Source organism: Athalia rosae, chromosome 5, assembly GCF_917208135.1.
Source record: "Athalia rosae chromosome 5, iyAthRosa1.1, whole genome shotgun sequence".
Lineage (NCBI taxonomy): Eukaryota > Metazoa > Arthropoda > Insecta > Hymenoptera > Athaliidae > Athalia > Athalia rosae.
The window spans coordinates 3417806-3435349 of NC_064030.1; the positions used below are offsets into that span (position 1 = coordinate 3417806).

Below are 17544 nucleotides of genomic sequence, written 5' to 3' on the forward strand. Positions count from 1 at the left end.
TTGTCTGGCGTTCAAAGTGTTTCATTCTAATTAACATATAGTAGGAAAATCAAAGATCACATCTTTGTTTTAGGTTTGAATTAATTTATTGAGGAAATATTTTTTTTCGTGAGTATTTATGATTCACGTGATTACACAGATGATAATTAATCTGGCTAAAATTAAAAATTTGTACAAATCAATTAGCTAGAATTAAATAACAATAGTGTTCCTTAGAAATTTTATAATTTTCTAACGAGGTAATTTGCATGTTACTATCGTCCCAAATTCGCAGAACGTAATTAATAAATAAATAAATAACAGACAAATAAAATATCCTTTGATTGTCAGGTAGATGAGAATACCTTTTTCGATTCTGATAAATTATCATGTAGTATGATTACCTGACAAACATTTACCCTGCTATAGTAAATCACTGAATGCGCACAGAATACTCAAAGCTGAAAAGTGGCACTACAAGTATTTCAGCTCAACTTGAAATAGTATTTTAATCAATATTTCTTCACATACGTATTTTCATGATTCAACTATACTACACGAGAAAATTTGTGTGACATCATAACGTCACTTTCTACACCAGAGATGACAGTTGAAATAATTAAGGAGTAAAACCTAATTACCAGGCCAGTTCCGTTTTAAATATATACATCGTTGTTATGTAAGCTTGATTAAGCTGTTTTAATATATAATTTTTGGCAGCTTTGTGGTGAACTTAAATTGTGATACAAGTCGCACAGAAATTCCGTACGTTTGCAAGGATGGCTGCAGCTTTCTATCCATGAATATCCTGTACAATTTTTTTTAACGTGTAATGATGTTGAAATTCAAAATGTTCTTGTTCTAGTATAGAACCTGTAACAGAAACAAAAAAATATTTTGTTAATAAGGTGACTCACCAGATAAGGTGAGGTGATTCACTCGAAATATTGAGAAGCAATGAGCAATAATATGATTGCTTAACAACGTAAGTGCGAAGGGGCTTAATAGTTTAATATATCTATGATAACAGTGTAACAGATACCTGATTTCACATGCTCCGAGCATAAAACATTGTCAACTCACTGGTGGGATCACAGTCGTTTGTGTCTATGAGCCTGAGCTCTTCCAACAGCCAAAAAAGTTGGATCTTCAAGCATAGCTCTCAAAACTGCTAAGAAATCGGCTGCCTGATCTTCATCAATCGCTCGCCGATCATAAGAGAGTGTCGTTGTCATTCTTGTGACAGTATTGAAATTAGAATCTGTGATCACAAGATATAATTTACAATTTTCAATAACTAAAATTTGTAATATTTCCACAGAAAAATCAACAACATTTTACCTAGTTCTCGCCTCCCAGTTCCTACAGCTAAAATAGCTGTTTGAGGAGGATTGATAATGGCTGAAAACTCTTTGATGCCGAACATACCAAGGTTGGAGATTCTGATGGCAATTAGAAAAACCGTAAATCACAATTGACATAAGAAAAAATTGATTCTCTCAAACTGAAACTTACGTGAAAGAACCACCCTGAAATTCGTTAGGCTGAAGTTTTCCTTCACGAGCTCTACCAGCAAGCTCTTTGGAATTCTGAGATATTTCTGTCAACCCTTTTGAGGGCACGTCGAAAATAATCGGTGTTATAAGACCGGTTGGAATAGAAACTGCAAATGAAATGTCCACTTTTTGCAATTGGACTATCTGTAACCGATGAAGGAGAATTGATAATCTAGTCAGTACTGCAAATTTCAAGATAAACCATCAACTCCACCTTGTCATTTTGGTATAATGTATTAATTGCTGGGCATTCCAGCAGTGCATGAGCAACAGCTTTGGTGACAAAATCGTTGACAGACACACTAACATTCTCAGATTTAAGTTTTTCTCGGATTTCATTCAGCTTATCCACTTTAATGTCAATACATTGGTACGAGTGAGGTATATTTCTCTGAAAATATGTTGTCAAGAGTAATACAGAAAATCAGACTTGCTACGACAAACAACCTTACAACACAGCTAGATACCTTAGATTCTGCAAGTCGTTTTGCAATTATTCCTCTAATGTTGCTCACAGGAACGTCCTTGTACGCTGAGGGGATATTTTTACCTAGTCCAGACGGTCTCTCACTAGTAATTTCTGAAGAACTCAAATCTTGTTGTTTAGAAGCTTTTGAAAGGGCTGGTACAGCAGCTTAAAAATTAAAGTAGACATTAAATTATTTCTTATAATAACCGATAAAAAATATAAGTACTGAATGAAATATTGGTTGGAAGTGTTACCAGTTTTAGGTGCCACTTTCTGTAAACCATGGGCTTGGATATGAGCAAGGACATCACTTTTGAGCAAACGATTGGGTCTACCCGTTCCTTTTATTGAACCGGAACTTAAGTTGTACTCTTCAAGTAGTCTCTTCACAGCCAAACCATAGACTCTGATTAACACAGGTAACACAATTAAGACGGTATCTGATGAATGGAATGAAAAAACAACTCTAAATCTCAAAGAACAGTTTCAGAAAGTATGATTGCACATACTGTCCACTAGGAGATGGAAGCGATCCCGTTGTTATTGATGTTGTTGCCAACACTTGAGCTGACTTTGCAGGAGCTGGTTTTGATGAAGCTGCAGCAGGAGTAGGTACTGTAATACTGGGAACGACAGCCTTTGTCCAATCAGAACCCTTTTCCATGGTCAAAGCGATCAACTGCCCAACTTCAACTTGGGATCCTTCTGGTACCTAAATTCGCAGTCCAAAAGTTAGCAGGAGACGTTTTTTCATATAATTTTTTAATTATAATAATTTCTTTTTATAGGACATACGATTATTTTTGCAAGAACCAACTCATCCTCCATTTCGAAGGACATGACTGCCTTATCAGTTTGAATTTCAGCAACAGCATCTCCAGGCTCTATATTATCACCCTCTTTCTTAAGCCATTTCACAATAACTCCAGATGTCATTGTTGGGGATAGTGCAGGCATTGTCAAACTTTGTCTGAAAACAAAAATTGACTGTGATTCTTCATCATTCAAACTTTATGCGTAGATAATCCCAAGTTACTATTTCAAACTTTGTAATAGTTACACAGATATGTAGACTTACTGGCTATCCGGTATTTCCTGAGATGCCTGCATCAAAGGTGCAGATAGTGAAGGTGAAGATAAAGGAGTAGAGGGAGTTGGAGAACTGGATGCACTAGAATCAGCACTTGTTGGTAATTCTACTGACTTCCAATCTTCGCCTTTCTCAACTGTCAATGCAATGAGTGTACCAACTTTAACATCCTTTGTTCCTTCGGGAACCTGAAGTGATATAAAGTCATGAAAGTTATTGTTAGCTAAAGGATGGATCTCAAACGTTGACGGCAAATTGAAGGATATGAAGCGAAAAAAAAATGCAGATAAATGAATATTACAATAATTTTAGCCATAACAGCTTCGTCGTCCATTTCCATGGCCATGACCGCCTTATCGGTCTGGATATCAGCGACTGCATCACCGGCGTCAATGTCATCTCCTTCTTTCTTGAGCCACTTGACAATGGTGCCCTGTTCCATTGTCGGCGACAATGAGGGCATCAGAAGTTCCCGTCCCTTCACTGACAGAAATATTCATAATATAGTAGTGAACTAACTTTGAGATCCAATCAAACACCTACACTCTCATGTCTGCATGACCATCAATGACTGTCAAGAATTTGAAATTCCATATTTTGATGCTGTCAATGCTCCAATAACTACAAGAATAGTTGCATAACCAGAGCGAACAAATTTCATCGACAGTCTCTTGGCAATTAATGCAACTGTAACTAAAAGTTTCAACGCAGAACAATCTATTCCTACAGTATTTGCAATATAACGTCTACTCAATCAATTAACCATTGGATAATAGTTATTATGGATGACTCCTGAACATAACCTTTGGGATTCGCATATGTTGATGCAGGTAATGATGAATGAAAGGATACTTACCATCGAGAACCCAGCTGGTGTGAAAACATGACCGATGATACTTAGTGGGTAATTCAACTTTGGGGACAATTTTGTGAAAATATTGTGTCGTAAATACACCAACTCTACCCCTCAAAACTTGCGCCATTTTTTCACCGAAAGAATCGGATTGTAATTTCGTATGACCTTTAATCTCCGAAGTTGTCCTCTACGCCAAGGTCACGTATCTGCAAGCGGGTACATTAGCGAATTCTGTGAGTAAATTCAAATTTATTTATCTGCAAGCCAAGTGTTTTTTAAAAATGTTATGATTTCGTAATTAGCCGAGTTGTTAAATAACTATCATCTCTACAGATACTTGCTCTGAGAATTCGTGAATAGAATGCTGCTAGCTCGACTACAGGGACGATATGGATCTATGAAATTACTGACCTAAATAAGTTGGCTAGCGAATCTTACGTTAGTTGCAAATGGCTATATAAAAATCAAGAGTAAGCATCTTTTTAAACGGTCTTATCAAGCTCCAGAATGACTCATGAATCATCATAGCTTCATTTCAAGATCGCGCCGTGCTTTCGCTGAACACCCGAGAAAGACGAATGTAAAACAGCTAATTGGACGAAAAGTGTATCAATATATGTATAAGAATCGATCTGTATGAAAATATTCCTTTCTTCGTAAATAATGCTTTTATTTTTCTAACGTCTTTAACGCCAGCAAAATTATTTAATCTTCTAGTATAATTTTACTCAAGTATCGTCTGCACCCCGAACATGTGTTGGCGAAACCGCCCCCTGAACTTTTGCGGTGGAAACAAGTTTTGACAGCCAAGTGACAGCTAGCAGCTGATCCGCAAGAGGTGAGACGAATTTGCTGACTGAACTTGCGTTGTTGAATATACATATACTAATTTGATCAAAATTATTTATTATAATTCGGCTTTCTCTAATTCATGACGTATGCACACACTTTGTGAATTTTTACTAGAAAATAATGTATACACCGTGCACACTCTATCTTTCAAGGTTCTAGCAACGCCTACGAATTTTCAAGTTCAAAACATAAAATGCGTGTAGGGTTTTCTTTGTACTAGAAGACAAGATGTGCCCAGCTCTGCTAGAAGATGAAGAGCGCTGTCTGGGTGGAACAACATTTTTTGCTCGCAGCCATCCGGTGGAGCTGTGTGGTAGCAACGGCTTGCCGCTCACCCCAAATTCCATAACCATTTATGGGAGATCACAATTTCTGAAGACGATCGATCATCCTAACTTGTCCACTTATCTTGATATAATCAGAAGTAAACATGGTTGGTAGAATACTGGTGATGTGACATATAAGTGGAAGCTGGACAAAGATATGTATTATTTACTATATTAATTAATTTCAGAAAGAACAGTTGTAGTAGCTGAATACAGTGGGGACCCGTTGAGTAGTGAAAAGAACCTCTCCATAGAAACTGTAAGGAAGATATCGTATCAGTGCCTCCTGGCTTTATGTCATATGAATAAATTGGGTCTTGTGCACAGGCACCTCAGTCCAGATAACATTTTGATTAACAAAGATGGAAATGTCAAGCTATATAATTATGGGCTGTATTATATGACTGATAGTGGCAAAAATGTTTCATTTCCAATTGGGTGAGATTTGTGAACTAAAATAGATATTTTGATTTTTTTTTAAAAAGTCTGGTAAGCTTCATATCAGTCTCATATTTTCTAGGTATCCAAAGTATACAGCGCCAGAGGTGTTTTTGGGAACTGGTTCAAGTGGTGTCAAAGTCGATAGCTGGTCTCTTGGAATAATAATTGCTGAATGTTTATTAAAGCAAAATATTTGGACTGGAATTAAATTAGCTCAATGTTTGCGCAAAGTTTTGAGTCTTCTCAATTCAGAAACAACAATTTTTGAGCGGATCGCAAGAGAAAACAATTGTTTCGAAATATATGAGGTTTGTTTATCCGTACATTTAAAATACCGAGTTCTAGAAATACCTAATACATGTATTCAATTGAAATTACCAGGCCCTCCCAGAGGAAGTTAAAGACTTTGTGGACTGCTGTCTACAAATCTACCCAAGCAAACGGAAGACCCCAGAAATATTGATACAACATTCTTTGTTTAAAGAATTGACAAAAGATGAAGAATTGAAGGAGCAGGAAATTTACACTAATGTTATTGCCCGTAAAATGGATGAGTTATACTATCTATGGCAGCTTGCTGGTGGTGACATAACAATGGAGTTGAAGAAACAAGGATTAATACGATCGCGTCCTCCTATTTTATCTGTGCCAAAGTATATTATCTGTTATTACCAAAAATCATTGCTGTATATTGTGTAACAAAATATAATGGTAGAATTTTTCAGCTTAGTAGCACTGTTGGGTCAGATATTTGGTCGTAGGGACGCAGCTGGCTTACTCGATTTAAGAGTTGTCAAAGTGCCTTTAGATACGTTGCGACAGCGATTATTTCATGTTCCATTTACAGCAAATTACCCACGGTTGATGAATCAGTGAGTATGATATTGATCTTGATTCTCAAAAATTTTCAAAACCTTGATATACCGCATTTGATAGCCTTGATTTCCATTCAGAATGCACATACAAGCGCAGGATGATCTGACGAAAGGTGCATCTCAATTACCACTGATAATTAGGGAAAGAGACACGGAGTATCAATTTTATAGAATTGTACTTTACGATAGGCTGTTACAGGTCAGAGTTTAGTTTTACTGAAAAGTTCAAGAAGATCCATTTCCCATATGATACGATTTCTTCTTTTTGATGCAGGCATATCCAATTACAAAAGATGCAATTATCAGAGAAGCTCATAAAGATATTCCACCTCCAGTTCGAGGTCCAGTTTGGGCAGCACTGCTCGGTGTAAGTGGAGATATTCAACGTGGATACGAGATGATTGACAAAGAAACTCCGACACATACAGATAGACAGGTGCAAAGAACTACATGTCAGCTCGAGTGGAAAGTCAATTGCATTTAAAACTATTGTATTTTTGGTAGATCGAAGTAGACATTCCACGATGTCATCAATATAGTGAACTATTATCTTCTGGAGCAGGACACGAAAGACTACAAAGATTATTGAAAGCCTGGGTCAGAGATAATCCTAATTACGTGTATTGGCAAGGTTTAGATTCGCTCACAGCTCCATTTTTGTATCTAAATTTTGACAACGAAGGTAAGAGCATAGCTGATTCTATTCACAATTGATTTTTGACATTTAGGTACAACCGATCCTGATTCCTTTTCATTTTCAGCTCGAGCATTTGCCTGCTTGTCAGCATTTATCCCCAAATATCTGCATAAATTTTTCCTGAAGGATAATTCAGCAGTAATACATGAGTATCTTGGAAAGTTTTCACAAACTATAGCTTTTCATGATCCACAGTTGGCAAACCATTTAAAATCGATAAATTTTGTGCCTGAGCTGTTTGCTATACCGTGGTTTCTGACAATGTTTTCGCGTAAGTATTCAATTAAACTAGTTCAATATAATTTTGATGACTTTTTAATGACTTGTAGATGTATTTCCTCTACATAAAATACTCCATTTGTGGGATAAGCTCTTACTTGGAGATTCTTCGTTTCCCTTATTGGTCGGTCTGGCAATACTCAGGCAGCTTCGCGATTCTCTACTCACCTCCGGATTTAATGAATGCATACTGTTATTTTCCGATCTTCCGGAAATCGACATAGAATTATGTGTTAAGGACTCAATGACAATGTATCACAAAACGCCTAACAGTATTACTTATAGACGGCATCAATTTGACCAATCAAAGGTGAGTTATCATCATGCATATGGTGTTGAAATATTCATTATTTCCAAGCTATGAATTATGAAACTCAATATTCGTACTTTTATAGGCAACGAACTGGATTGATCCTGAACCTGGAACTGAAAAAATGCCAAGAATTAGCATTGAAGACTTCTTGAATCTACTACAAAACAATCCACGAAGAATGATTGTTGTAGACATACGTAATAACACACAGTGAGTTGCTGCTTTTATTCTCTATTCTCTTCCCAGCTGCATACAAACGAATGGAGAAGGTAATATTCTGATCACTCACTTTCAACAGGTACGAAAGAAGCGCTGTTTTGGGTAGTATCAACATTCCATTCACAAGTGTTCAGCTATCTCACATAGACATAACAACGCTAGGTCCGCACGGTGAATCTTTGGCAAATAATAAAGACAATATTGTAGTTATTATTGGCCAGCATGATCAAAACAATGCATTGGTAATTTTTAGTATTTTCATGTTGATTTCAAATTTGAATGTTAGCTTGCTATGTATATGATTCTACAATTCTCATCACAAAAATGACCACGGATCTTTTCGAAGTTCGCAGATTTCTTGATAAGCTGTGGAGTTCTGAGGGTTTGTTCCCTGGCAGGAGGCATTTACGCTCTTCGATCTGCTGCTGCCAATATTCTGGTTCCACCTCGTTAAAAATGATTATCATTAATACATGTACCATTATGTGGCGTAAACGAATACCAAGCACGATCTGTTATGTTGATAATCTAGTTCAATTTTCATTAATATTCCAATTTCAATATAGCAATTTGTATTTGTCAATCTGTTCTGCCTTATCCGTTGCCTAGACGACCATACCAAAACAATATGGTGAATTGGTGTACTACATGAAAACAGTGCGGTGTGATGGAATTATAGCTCAATTATTTCATTATTGCTTCTTTTTTCAGAGTAACAGAATTATAGTTCTCATTATTGCTTATTTTTTCCACTGAGATCAAGAAAGAGTGAAACATTTATCAACAATGGAAAACCTGCCCTTATCCTTGAGGAAATGGATCAAGGAATGCCTAAGAAACGAATTTGACATAATGATCGAGAATGGACTTGATAGAAACAAAACATCTTACGACATTGTTCAAAGTATAATTCAATCTAAAGAAATGGCAGAGTTGGTCGTCAGTTTGAAGTCAATGTTCAAAAGACACCATCCATCTTCTAGAGCTAATTCTGTTGCTATGTTGGAGTCTTGCCCACAAACATCAATATCAATCACAAGTGAATTATCTGGTGACGAATGGGGACCTATTCAAGCTGTTACCACCGACCATTTCACCAATATTATAAATAAAATTGGTCAGGATAAACCGATCCATGTTAGATTAGCTGGATATGAAGCTTTGTCAAGGAGTGAAATAACAAACATCAGTAGCAGTCAATCATGGGATGTACTGTTAAAGGCTCTGAGAGATGGAATCATTGATGAAAGCCAGCCTGTGTTTGAAGCAAGCTTGCAAGCTCATAGTCAAATACTTGGCAGATCTCAGGCAGAGCAAGAAGTTTTTACACATTTAATGAAAGTATTCAATACACTTTATAATTCTAAACGAATGTATCATATGTTACCAACATTCACATCTGGTATCAATTTCAAGATATTTCTGCATGAGAAATTATTTCGTATAGTTTACCTAATCATCAAACATCAAGAGGAGACATTGAAAAGCAACAGATATTCAGATAAACTCTTGGAAGAAGTAATGGAACAATTTGTGACGTTCCTAAGCTTAGATAAATCTAGCAATGTTAACCATACACAAACTTTAACAACTCTCGATATTGTATCCGTTTTGGACCCCCAAGCAGAATGGTCTGGGAAATGGATCCATAGTTTAACTACACGAAAAATACTAACAGCTGCTTTAGAAAAATCACCTATATTTTTACAAAATATCGTGCACCTTGTGAGGGCAGGTTTAGCAGAAACACCAGCAATCATATCAGCATACATTCAAGATGATCTACCCGAAGTCAATATCTCTGGAGACACCATTAAAACTGCAACCTACCTACACTGTCTATCCTTATTAAGTCTACTGTGCAGCAAAATTGCTGGCCGGGAAGTATTGCAAAATATTCACTTGGATGAGCCATTTAACATTCCTGACTTTATGTTATCTTTATTGAATTCCTTGAATAGTTTAGCTGTATCCGAAGTTCCAGCTAGCATCTATGATACTTCTCGGTCTGCACTGCAGAAATTATTGGAACCTCCATCAGTAATGTATGATGCGAGATTTCATGAACTAGCTCTAGATCCATTGTTGAGGGCCGCTCCAGAAGCTGAATGTAAAATATATCCACATATGATTGATGTGATGACAAGAGTCTTAGATACTGAAGAAGGTACACGATTTATTATATCAAAGCTGACCGAATTTCCAGTTCACTACAAGGAAAGGATCACAGGCATTTATCCAGGGTGTGCCATACTAGAATACACATCAGATTTGTTGCTGCAACCACTTTCTATCATGGATATAGAACATGTTATGGAGATGTTCAAATTTATAGAACGTCTATTTGAGTTCTATGATTTTTGTCTCAGTATCAAACAGACTTTAACAGAACGGTTTTTTCCAGCTATTGCATACCTTTACAGCAAAATTGATAAATATTCCATGGACAATGAGATAAAAACACAAATGTTGGATAGGTAAATGAAGAACCATTCGTTTTGACATTAGTTTCATGAGTTTAGAGCAAGTACAAACAACTCCTAATTAGCCTTTCTTTTTTGTTACAGCTCAATTAAGACCGCATTGTTGAAAATTGTCTCAATCCCCCTTGCCTTACAGCTTTTAAGCAATGAGGAATTAGTTTTTGAAGAACTGCTACGTGGTTCTATAGAACCTTTGAAATGGTCTTGGAGTTGTAATGACGTTGTAGCTTTTGTGTCTATTGCTACTTTGGTACCATTAGGTTCTGAAATTTTGGGGGATCTAGCCCCTCAGTTTTTGTCAAAGGTATTAACGAATATTTGTAAGAAGACAGAAGACCCTAACTGTTTTTACGATCCATGGGGAGATAGTGCCACTAAAGAGTTTTTACATATACTCAGACTCTTGTGTTTAAATAATTCTTGTGAGTTTCTTTGTAAGGTATACATATTGTCGTTTGTCGGAAGGTTCATCATAAAGTTTTATCTACAGGCTTTGTTGCCATTCTGGATAACAAGAATGAAGAACATTCTTCGAGTGAAGATAATTATCCACGTAATTTGTGTGAACTACTACATCACTCACTAAAACAAGATTCCCAATATCATTGTCTGGCATTGTTGGCACTGAATGTTCTCATTCAAAATTTGGATGCCAATCTTTATTTAAATACTCAATTAAACTTCCAGGTAAATGAGAATCGAACGAATAATTATTTTTAGAGCACTATAACTTTGTCAAATGATAATATATTTTAATTGTGTCAATAGGAAATGTTACTGGATATTCAAGAACAATGTATTACTGAAGAGGAGAATGATGGTGTGCTAAAAATAGCATACAGAATCGATGAGAGTAGTTTACTTCGACATAAGGTGCTCATGAATTCCTATTATATTTTGGGTAATTCGCTTGATGATTCAGATGTACCAGAGCAAACAATTTTGTTCTCCAAATTCCCACCGCCAGCAAGATCCGATACTACCAAACTCTGTCCTGAGACGCCTTTGCAATCAGAATTAGAAAAATTTTTACATGACACTAAACCTGGACTTAGAGATCATGGATGGGTCTCGCAAATCAGAAAAGTTTATAAAAATTCTAGTCAAAATCCAATAGAGGTAAGTACCGAATGCAAGAATGCAAAAATAATCTTGATACTTGCAATAACATACATCAAACTATGTGTAGCATTCTGTACTCATTGACTTACTTGGCCAAATGCAAAAGGCTGTTCCAACATTCGAATTAACATGTCATTATAAATGGCCAAGCAATGATGAAACTGATCCTGGATGCATGTCACTTGAAGACGATCATGGAATTGAAGTAGCGTTACTATATGCCGAACAAAATAGATTAATGCAAGTTACTTCAACTGCTAGAGCCAATTTGAAAATATTTCTCAAAGAAGCTCATATATTTATAAAGTATGGACAAAATAGAAAGTTTGAAGGGTTCGATTGGTTTATTGCAACAGTATTTATCATCTGCAATGGAGATATAGATAGGTAAATATATTAGTGGTGTTTTACTGAATACCTCAGATGGCCGCGATTCGTTATTTTCAAAAGCAAGGTCTCTGATAAAACGGCTTGAGATTTAAATCACAATTACATCTTTAATATGTTTAAATCTCTGAGAATTAGTGCTGTTGCTCAGAGATCTACAACTTCTGAATAACGAATCTAGCTGACCAGATCTCATCACAGGTGGGCCTCAGATTGAAAACTTGACCATCATGGCAGTAACTCAAATGTTCATGCATCAGAGTTTTTTGATCATCATAGACCCTACTCTGAAATTAGAAAATAACAAATTTCCTCATGCTTATAGGTGTAGAAAATTTGTTACTAAGATAGTTCAATTTCCGTCTATTATGTACGTCTGGTCATCATTGGGAAAAAGCCTCAGCTGGAATAATAATTTGCCTGTGAATATTCGAATCACGTTCTCCCATCTGTTGGAAGGCATTATCAGTAATGAATTTCCCAGCATCAAATACGCATTGAAGGTTTGTTCATAGTGGAGAAATTCGCTGAATTCAGGCGTATTAACTTTGCATAGTAAACTATAAATTTTTCATCTTTGAAGAATAACTGTGGGACAGACTGGTGGATCATTTGTGATGGATTAATATCACACTGTTTTTGGGGATCGCTACAGTGGTGTGAAATTGTACATCTATTAGCCATTTGTATTTTATACCCACCTGACTATACTCTGTATTATTGTACATCGTTATTAGACTACTGCCGAAGTAAAGTTATAGAAGATATTACTGTAGGCAAGATGTGGCCGGAGCACATGGTATATATAACATTTTCAACGGAAATTTCCTTTTATTCATTATAGCTCATTTCAATTCCGATTTTACAGAATTTAACCGAGTATCACTGTGGAAACTATTTCCAGTTGCTGGATCTTTTATCGAAACGATACCGTACCACAACTTTATCGATGCTCATGATTCAGGACACAGAACGGGTAACGATATGACTTTTAAATATCAATACGAGCGGAAGAAATGAACTTTTTTTGTGGAATTCGCGTTGTCGTCTCAGTATCAGATTTTCAACAGGCTATGGAACAAGCAACACTGTTTGATCACGGTTACGCAGAATTGTATTTTTTATTTTCTAACAATGTGCAGATATATTCAATTCAACATTTATAATAAATGCACATAAACTTTGTACGATTGCGAACAAATGTGACGCTTCACCTGAGTCTCAAACACAACGCTGATTTTTCGATCCTACCATGAAATATCTACAATATTTTAGAGTTCCTAAACTTTATCCATCGACCATCAAAGATTGATTTATAGTACAGGCATACCTTGAAAACATGCACAATCGATAACTCATAGCACGAATATTTACAAACGGTGATCTGGTAATGAGGGCAATGTCGTTCTATCAATCTTCGTGAATGCTAAATAGTTTAGCTACCTCGTTCAAGTCATCATATCGCGTTCCACTGGCAAGAACCTAGATAATTAACAATTTGTTGTATCAAATTTCATCTGACCATGAGGACCTTGAAAATCTGGAATAGCAGTATTTAACAGAGTGGGTTACCTGTCGAGCAATGGACATCCGATTGAATAGGTTCCAAAGTACAATGCCAACAACTACATCGTTGCGCAAGTAGAAAATAACTCCTTTGCTAAAATCATCATGAGGTTCCTTAATTTTCTCTATTTCCTTATCTTTGCATGGTTCTCTACTGATATCATTAGGCTTTGTAGTCTCGTTTAATGCAGCTTTTCTAGGCGGGTTGTCATACTTTTGAGATACAGGTGTTACTTGCACAGTAGCTGTAGATTCTGATCCTTGCAAATTTTGCTGTTGAAATGAGAATGAATTTGGATCATTAACAATGTCTGCAAATATCAATGAATGATGAGGTGAATAGTATGGGCCTTGGTATAGGCCCACTATTTACCTCTTCGCTAACGGATCTCTGACTCTCATTAGAATCTGTCACTGCACCAAGAGGAGTATTTTGCTCAATTGCTTTGGCAAAAACTCCCACAGTTGGCAATGATGAATCGACAATACCTATTGCTTCGTAACCAATTTCAGGTCCAAGATCAGACCAGAACATGGACTGGTGTAAATAAGGCTTTCCTATAGATTAGATACAAGGTTTTAGATTCTGCCCTACAAAAGGATGATATCGCATTCGTAATATAAAAGAGCATGATTTACCGGCACCAGTCATATTTTCACCAGCTAATCTTCCAGAAATTACTGCATGATCATGATGTTCGACTCTTCTCCTGCCAAGTCTTACGTCATAAAAACACGCTGTATCGCCCGCAACCCACACATTGCTCCTCGCTTCAAGCTCTGCATTCACGAGAAAACCACCAATCTCAGGCTCAACTTCTAGATTAGAGGCTTTGGCCAAATCGGTATTTGCTTTGGCTCCAACAGCTACGATTACTTGATCAGCATCAACCTTTAAGTCACAAACGATAATTAAACCGTCATGTAACACATTCAACACGACTACGATTGTCCATAAAAAATTGAATGAGCTACTCACAGTAGTTCCGTTACTCAAAATTAATTTCAAATTTCCATTTTTCATCTCAACATCTGCGACCTCAGTTTCAGGCATACATCTAACTCCATCAAGCATTGCCTTGGTCGTTGTCCATTCACTGAGATATTCAGGTAGTACTTGAGCCATGATGAACTTTTCTTTGTAAATCTGATGCACAACTTTTTGTTCAGGGTTTACTGTAACATTTCAATTTATGACCGGTGTTCAACTTTCCATGTATTGACAAGGACGTACAAATGGAACGATATTTCTATCAGTCAACTGACGATGTTGAACTGTGAAAATAATACTCACGGTTTCTGACGAGAGAACATGCAAGTTCAGAACCCAGGAATCCTCCACCGACTATAACAATATTTTTGATTGCAGGATCGTGAATGTTTTCTTCAAGTTGTAAAAAGTCCTCATTTGTCCTAAATGGTAGGATCTTGCTTTTGATCGCATCATCTGCAGTCTCAAATATCGGAAGATTCTTAGGGGAGGCACCTGTGGACCAGATTGTGTCTATATTTCTGTCGTAGACAAAAGGGGTGTTTTTGAAAACGCACGTACCAGTGGCTATAAGGCATTTTTCGTATTTTATTTCATGTCCATCTTCCAGTATTGCTGTCCTGTTAATAACATCTATTTCATTGACCTTCCATCCTAAAGCTACTCCAACTCCACCCTTTTTAGACTCGAGTAAGTTTGCCACTGGTATGTAGAATTCTGTAGGCTCATAGTACAAACTGGGGAACAAAAATGAAACTTCAGCCGCATTAAAATACTTAGATCATCAAATTATAAATACCTTCGGTCTGTGCCATTCCACTGTTTAAATTTCAATTGTTCCGTTGATTCACTATCTTTATTATACCAAAGTTCTTTAGACAGCGGTGGTCTCATGTAAGGAAAAGATCCTTCTTCTGTTATAACTAGAACCTAGAATAATGAGTAGTGTACAAAATATCAGGAAGACAAACTTTTCGTACAAATAATTACCTTTGCCATAGGATCCCTTGATTTTATTGATCGAAATGCTGAAAAGGCAGCAGTTCCTCCTCCAATTAAAAGATATGGAATTTCTGTTGGAATATCTGTAGATATGGCTGGAACCTTTACTTTTTTTCTCTCCGTTTTTTTTTTCTTACCTATGAGTTGACAATGAGATTAAACGATAATTAAAGTCAGGAAATAATTTTAGTCTTACTTTGTGGAGATTTTTTACTCGATTCCGAGGTTCCCATCCCATTGACCTATAACAGGATTAAGAGTTTATAAGGATTTCAAATAACTAACAATGCATAGAGGCTGTCTCTTCGGATTTCACTTATCCCTAGCATTGAGATTTAATGAATGGAATCTAGAAGAAATTACCATGTAGATTGTTGCTCCTGTAATGACAAGAGCAGCAAGCACTTGCATCCATAATTTCTGTTGCTTTTTGCCATGGTCCGTAGATGATTCAGAGCAAGGTTGCCCACAGTCTTTGTTAGGACTTAGAGGACAATCGATACTTGGATCGGCTGGACAAACAGGGTTTGGGGGAAAAGACTCTTTTGATTTCAACTGGTTAGAGGGTACGCATTCTTCTGCTCTTAATGTAGTTCCTGGAGGTCTGGTGGAACTTGGTTTATTATTGTCACCACTGCTGTAGTGCCGACTGTAGCTTACTGTACCTAAAGTCAATGAGAAAATAGAAAAAATCAATGGAGAGACTTCTTAGATATTAAACACTTTGCTTGGATAGAAAAAATGCATCATTAAAACAACTGCTTCATCCAATATTTTTATCATAAGTGATCTACAAATATAAGGTTAACTGAATCCAGGCAATCGCTGTAAGTTGTAGCCAGAAAACCATCTAGGAAACTCAGAGTAATTTACATTGTAATAAGTGAAACCTTTTTAGTCAAGTTATGATTCATTTTTATGACTATTTTTAATAAAGCGATGCAGCTTACTAAACCGTATACTTCGAGCTATCTCGCTTAAATAGCTTAAGAGTATTCTGGAAAAACATCACTGCAATAGCAAAGAGTTGTTAGGTCATTACTGAAATGACCAGATTAAATACATCAGGCTTGAGGTTTTTTTTTTAATAATACTTACCGATATATTTGAAGGGTGAATGCTCATAATTTGTGTACGTTTTTCTCGTTATTTTTGATAAATGTCTAATTACTTTGCCGTACCTTAACATTTTTACAATCGGTCTCTGACACGGTGCTATGGGCGCGCGGCCCTAAGGCAATATGGCGATCGGCCGGCTGCGCGAAATGATCACAGAAATATTAGTTTTTCTCATGCATTTTAACAGTTTGAAATGGTAAATTTGTTGAGAAATACTTCATCTATTATTATTCTAATTCAACTTAGTTTATAGCGATTAGAAAAAAGTACATAATTCATTTAAGCGGTGTTCGATCGACCAAGGAAACAAATCATCATCGACGCACGCTACTTGTACCAATCTCGCAGAGAAAGATATCGATATCATAAGATTCTCCTTTTTAAAAATTGAATCTCCATTTGCGTTGACTACGAAGAATTCCTGGTATATTGAAGATCTTTGGAAATATATCATTAAGACGAATTTTAAATAGATCTGCTGTTACTGAGGATGGAGGGTGAGAGGATTTATTTTTTTGGGAAGGGTTAAAAATGTGTAAAGAATATTTATGAAGGTAGTTTATTTGAGCAATCATCACAACTGCTGGTTATCATGATACTGCGCTACGGTTCAATCATATGATTTATCAAAAAACATGTAGTACGTACATCGTAGAAATTGAGAATTTCCAATACAGCGAATTTAAATGGACAATAATCAACTACGTTTTAATGACGATGAGTAACGTTACTACGTAGTAGAGAATCACGTAAACATCCATTCGGAGATATATGCCCCGACCTTACTTCTGCAGGTAAATAACAAAAATTTTATTCAAGGAAAACTAGAACCTCTGATGCAGCCAGACATACCCTTTTTCAGAGCCGGCAGTTTGAAGAGATACTGGGAACAAAGCAGCTGCGCAACAGCTGCTGAGCTGTC

At 36.5% G+C, this 17544-nt stretch overlaps 4 protein-coding genes across 9 annotated transcripts; 2 read left to right on the forward strand and 2 right to left on the reverse strand.

Annotated features, from left to right (window-relative positions):
- Window positions 1–67: 67 nt before the first annotated feature.
- On the reverse strand, window positions 68–4695 carry LOC105692911 (dihydrolipoyllysine-residue acetyltransferase component of pyruvate dehydrogenase complex-like). Of its 5 annotated transcripts, none has more exons than XM_048655797.1 (13): window positions 4679–4695; window positions 3951–4156; window positions 3396–3577; window positions 3083–3282; window positions 2800–2974; window positions 2514–2716; window positions 2259–2410; window positions 2003–2169; window positions 1750–1926; window positions 1495–1679; window positions 1321–1421; window positions 1022–1240; window positions 68–852 (listed from the first exon to the last, which is right to left on the reverse strand). In XM_048655797.1, exons 2-12 carry the CDS (start codon window positions 4075–4077, stop codon window positions 1071–1073), a joined length of 1839 nt encoding a protein of 612 aa, XP_048511754.1. In that variant the 5' UTR covers window positions 4078–4156; window positions 4679–4695; the 3' UTR covers window positions 68–852; window positions 1022–1070. The 5 variants fall into 5 exon arrangements, with proteins under 5 accessions (XP_048511754.1, XP_012267865.2, XP_020711994.2 ...); XM_012412442.2 differs by lacking the exon at window positions 4679–4695 and adding an exon at window positions 4362–4515; XM_020856335.2 differs by lacking the exon at window positions 4679–4695 and adding an exon at window positions 4292–4425.
- LOC105692909 (TBC domain-containing protein kinase-like protein) lies at window positions 4668–8535 on the forward strand. The gene is made up of 14 exons (XM_012412435.3): window positions 4668–4788; window positions 5006–5235; window positions 5317–5566; window positions 5649–5877; window positions 5951–6222; window positions 6295–6441; window positions 6523–6643; window positions 6719–6880; window positions 6949–7126; window positions 7206–7412; window positions 7471–7730; window positions 7816–7943; window positions 8032–8194; window positions 8299–8535. The coding sequence occupies exons 2-14, from the start codon at window positions 5031–5033 to the stop codon at window positions 8404–8406; spliced, it is 2430 nt and encodes an 809-aa protein (XP_012267858.2). The 5' UTR covers window positions 4668–4788; window positions 5006–5030; the 3' UTR covers window positions 8407–8535.
- Window positions 8536–8689: 154 nt separating this feature from the next.
- On the forward strand, window positions 8690–13129 carry LOC105692907 (protein broad-minded-like). The gene is made up of 8 exons (XM_012412433.3): window positions 8690–10429; window positions 10520–10857; window positions 10926–11122; window positions 11204–11554; window positions 11625–11944; window positions 12270–12447; window positions 12528–12743; window positions 12813–13129. The coding sequence occupies exons 1-8, from the start codon at window positions 8739–8741 to the stop codon at window positions 12930–12932; spliced, it is 3411 nt and encodes a 1136-aa protein (XP_012267856.2). The 5' UTR covers window positions 8690–8738; the 3' UTR covers window positions 12933–13129.
- LOC105692910 (apoptosis-inducing factor 1, mitochondrial) lies at window positions 13041–16729 on the reverse strand. 2 transcript variants are annotated; one of them, XM_012412439.3, is made up of 12 exons: window positions 16602–16729; window positions 15867–16168; window positions 15700–15745; window positions 15492–15640; window positions 15301–15431; window positions 15063–15238; window positions 14805–14996; window positions 14490–14686; window positions 14150–14402; window positions 13884–14068; window positions 13517–13783; window positions 13041–13426 (listed from the first exon to the last, which is right to left on the reverse strand). In XM_012412439.3, the coding sequence occupies exons 1-12, from the start codon at window positions 16690–16692 to the stop codon at window positions 13355–13357; spliced, it is 2061 nt and encodes a 686-aa protein (XP_012267862.2). In that variant the 5' UTR covers window positions 16693–16729; the 3' UTR covers window positions 13041–13354. The 2 variants fall into 2 exon arrangements, with proteins under 2 accessions (XP_012267862.2, XP_020711993.2); XM_020856334.2 differs by lacking the exon at window positions 16602–16729 and having other exon boundaries at window positions 15492–15635; window positions 15694–15745; window positions 15867–16144.
- Window positions 16730–17544: the final 815 nt, after the last annotated feature.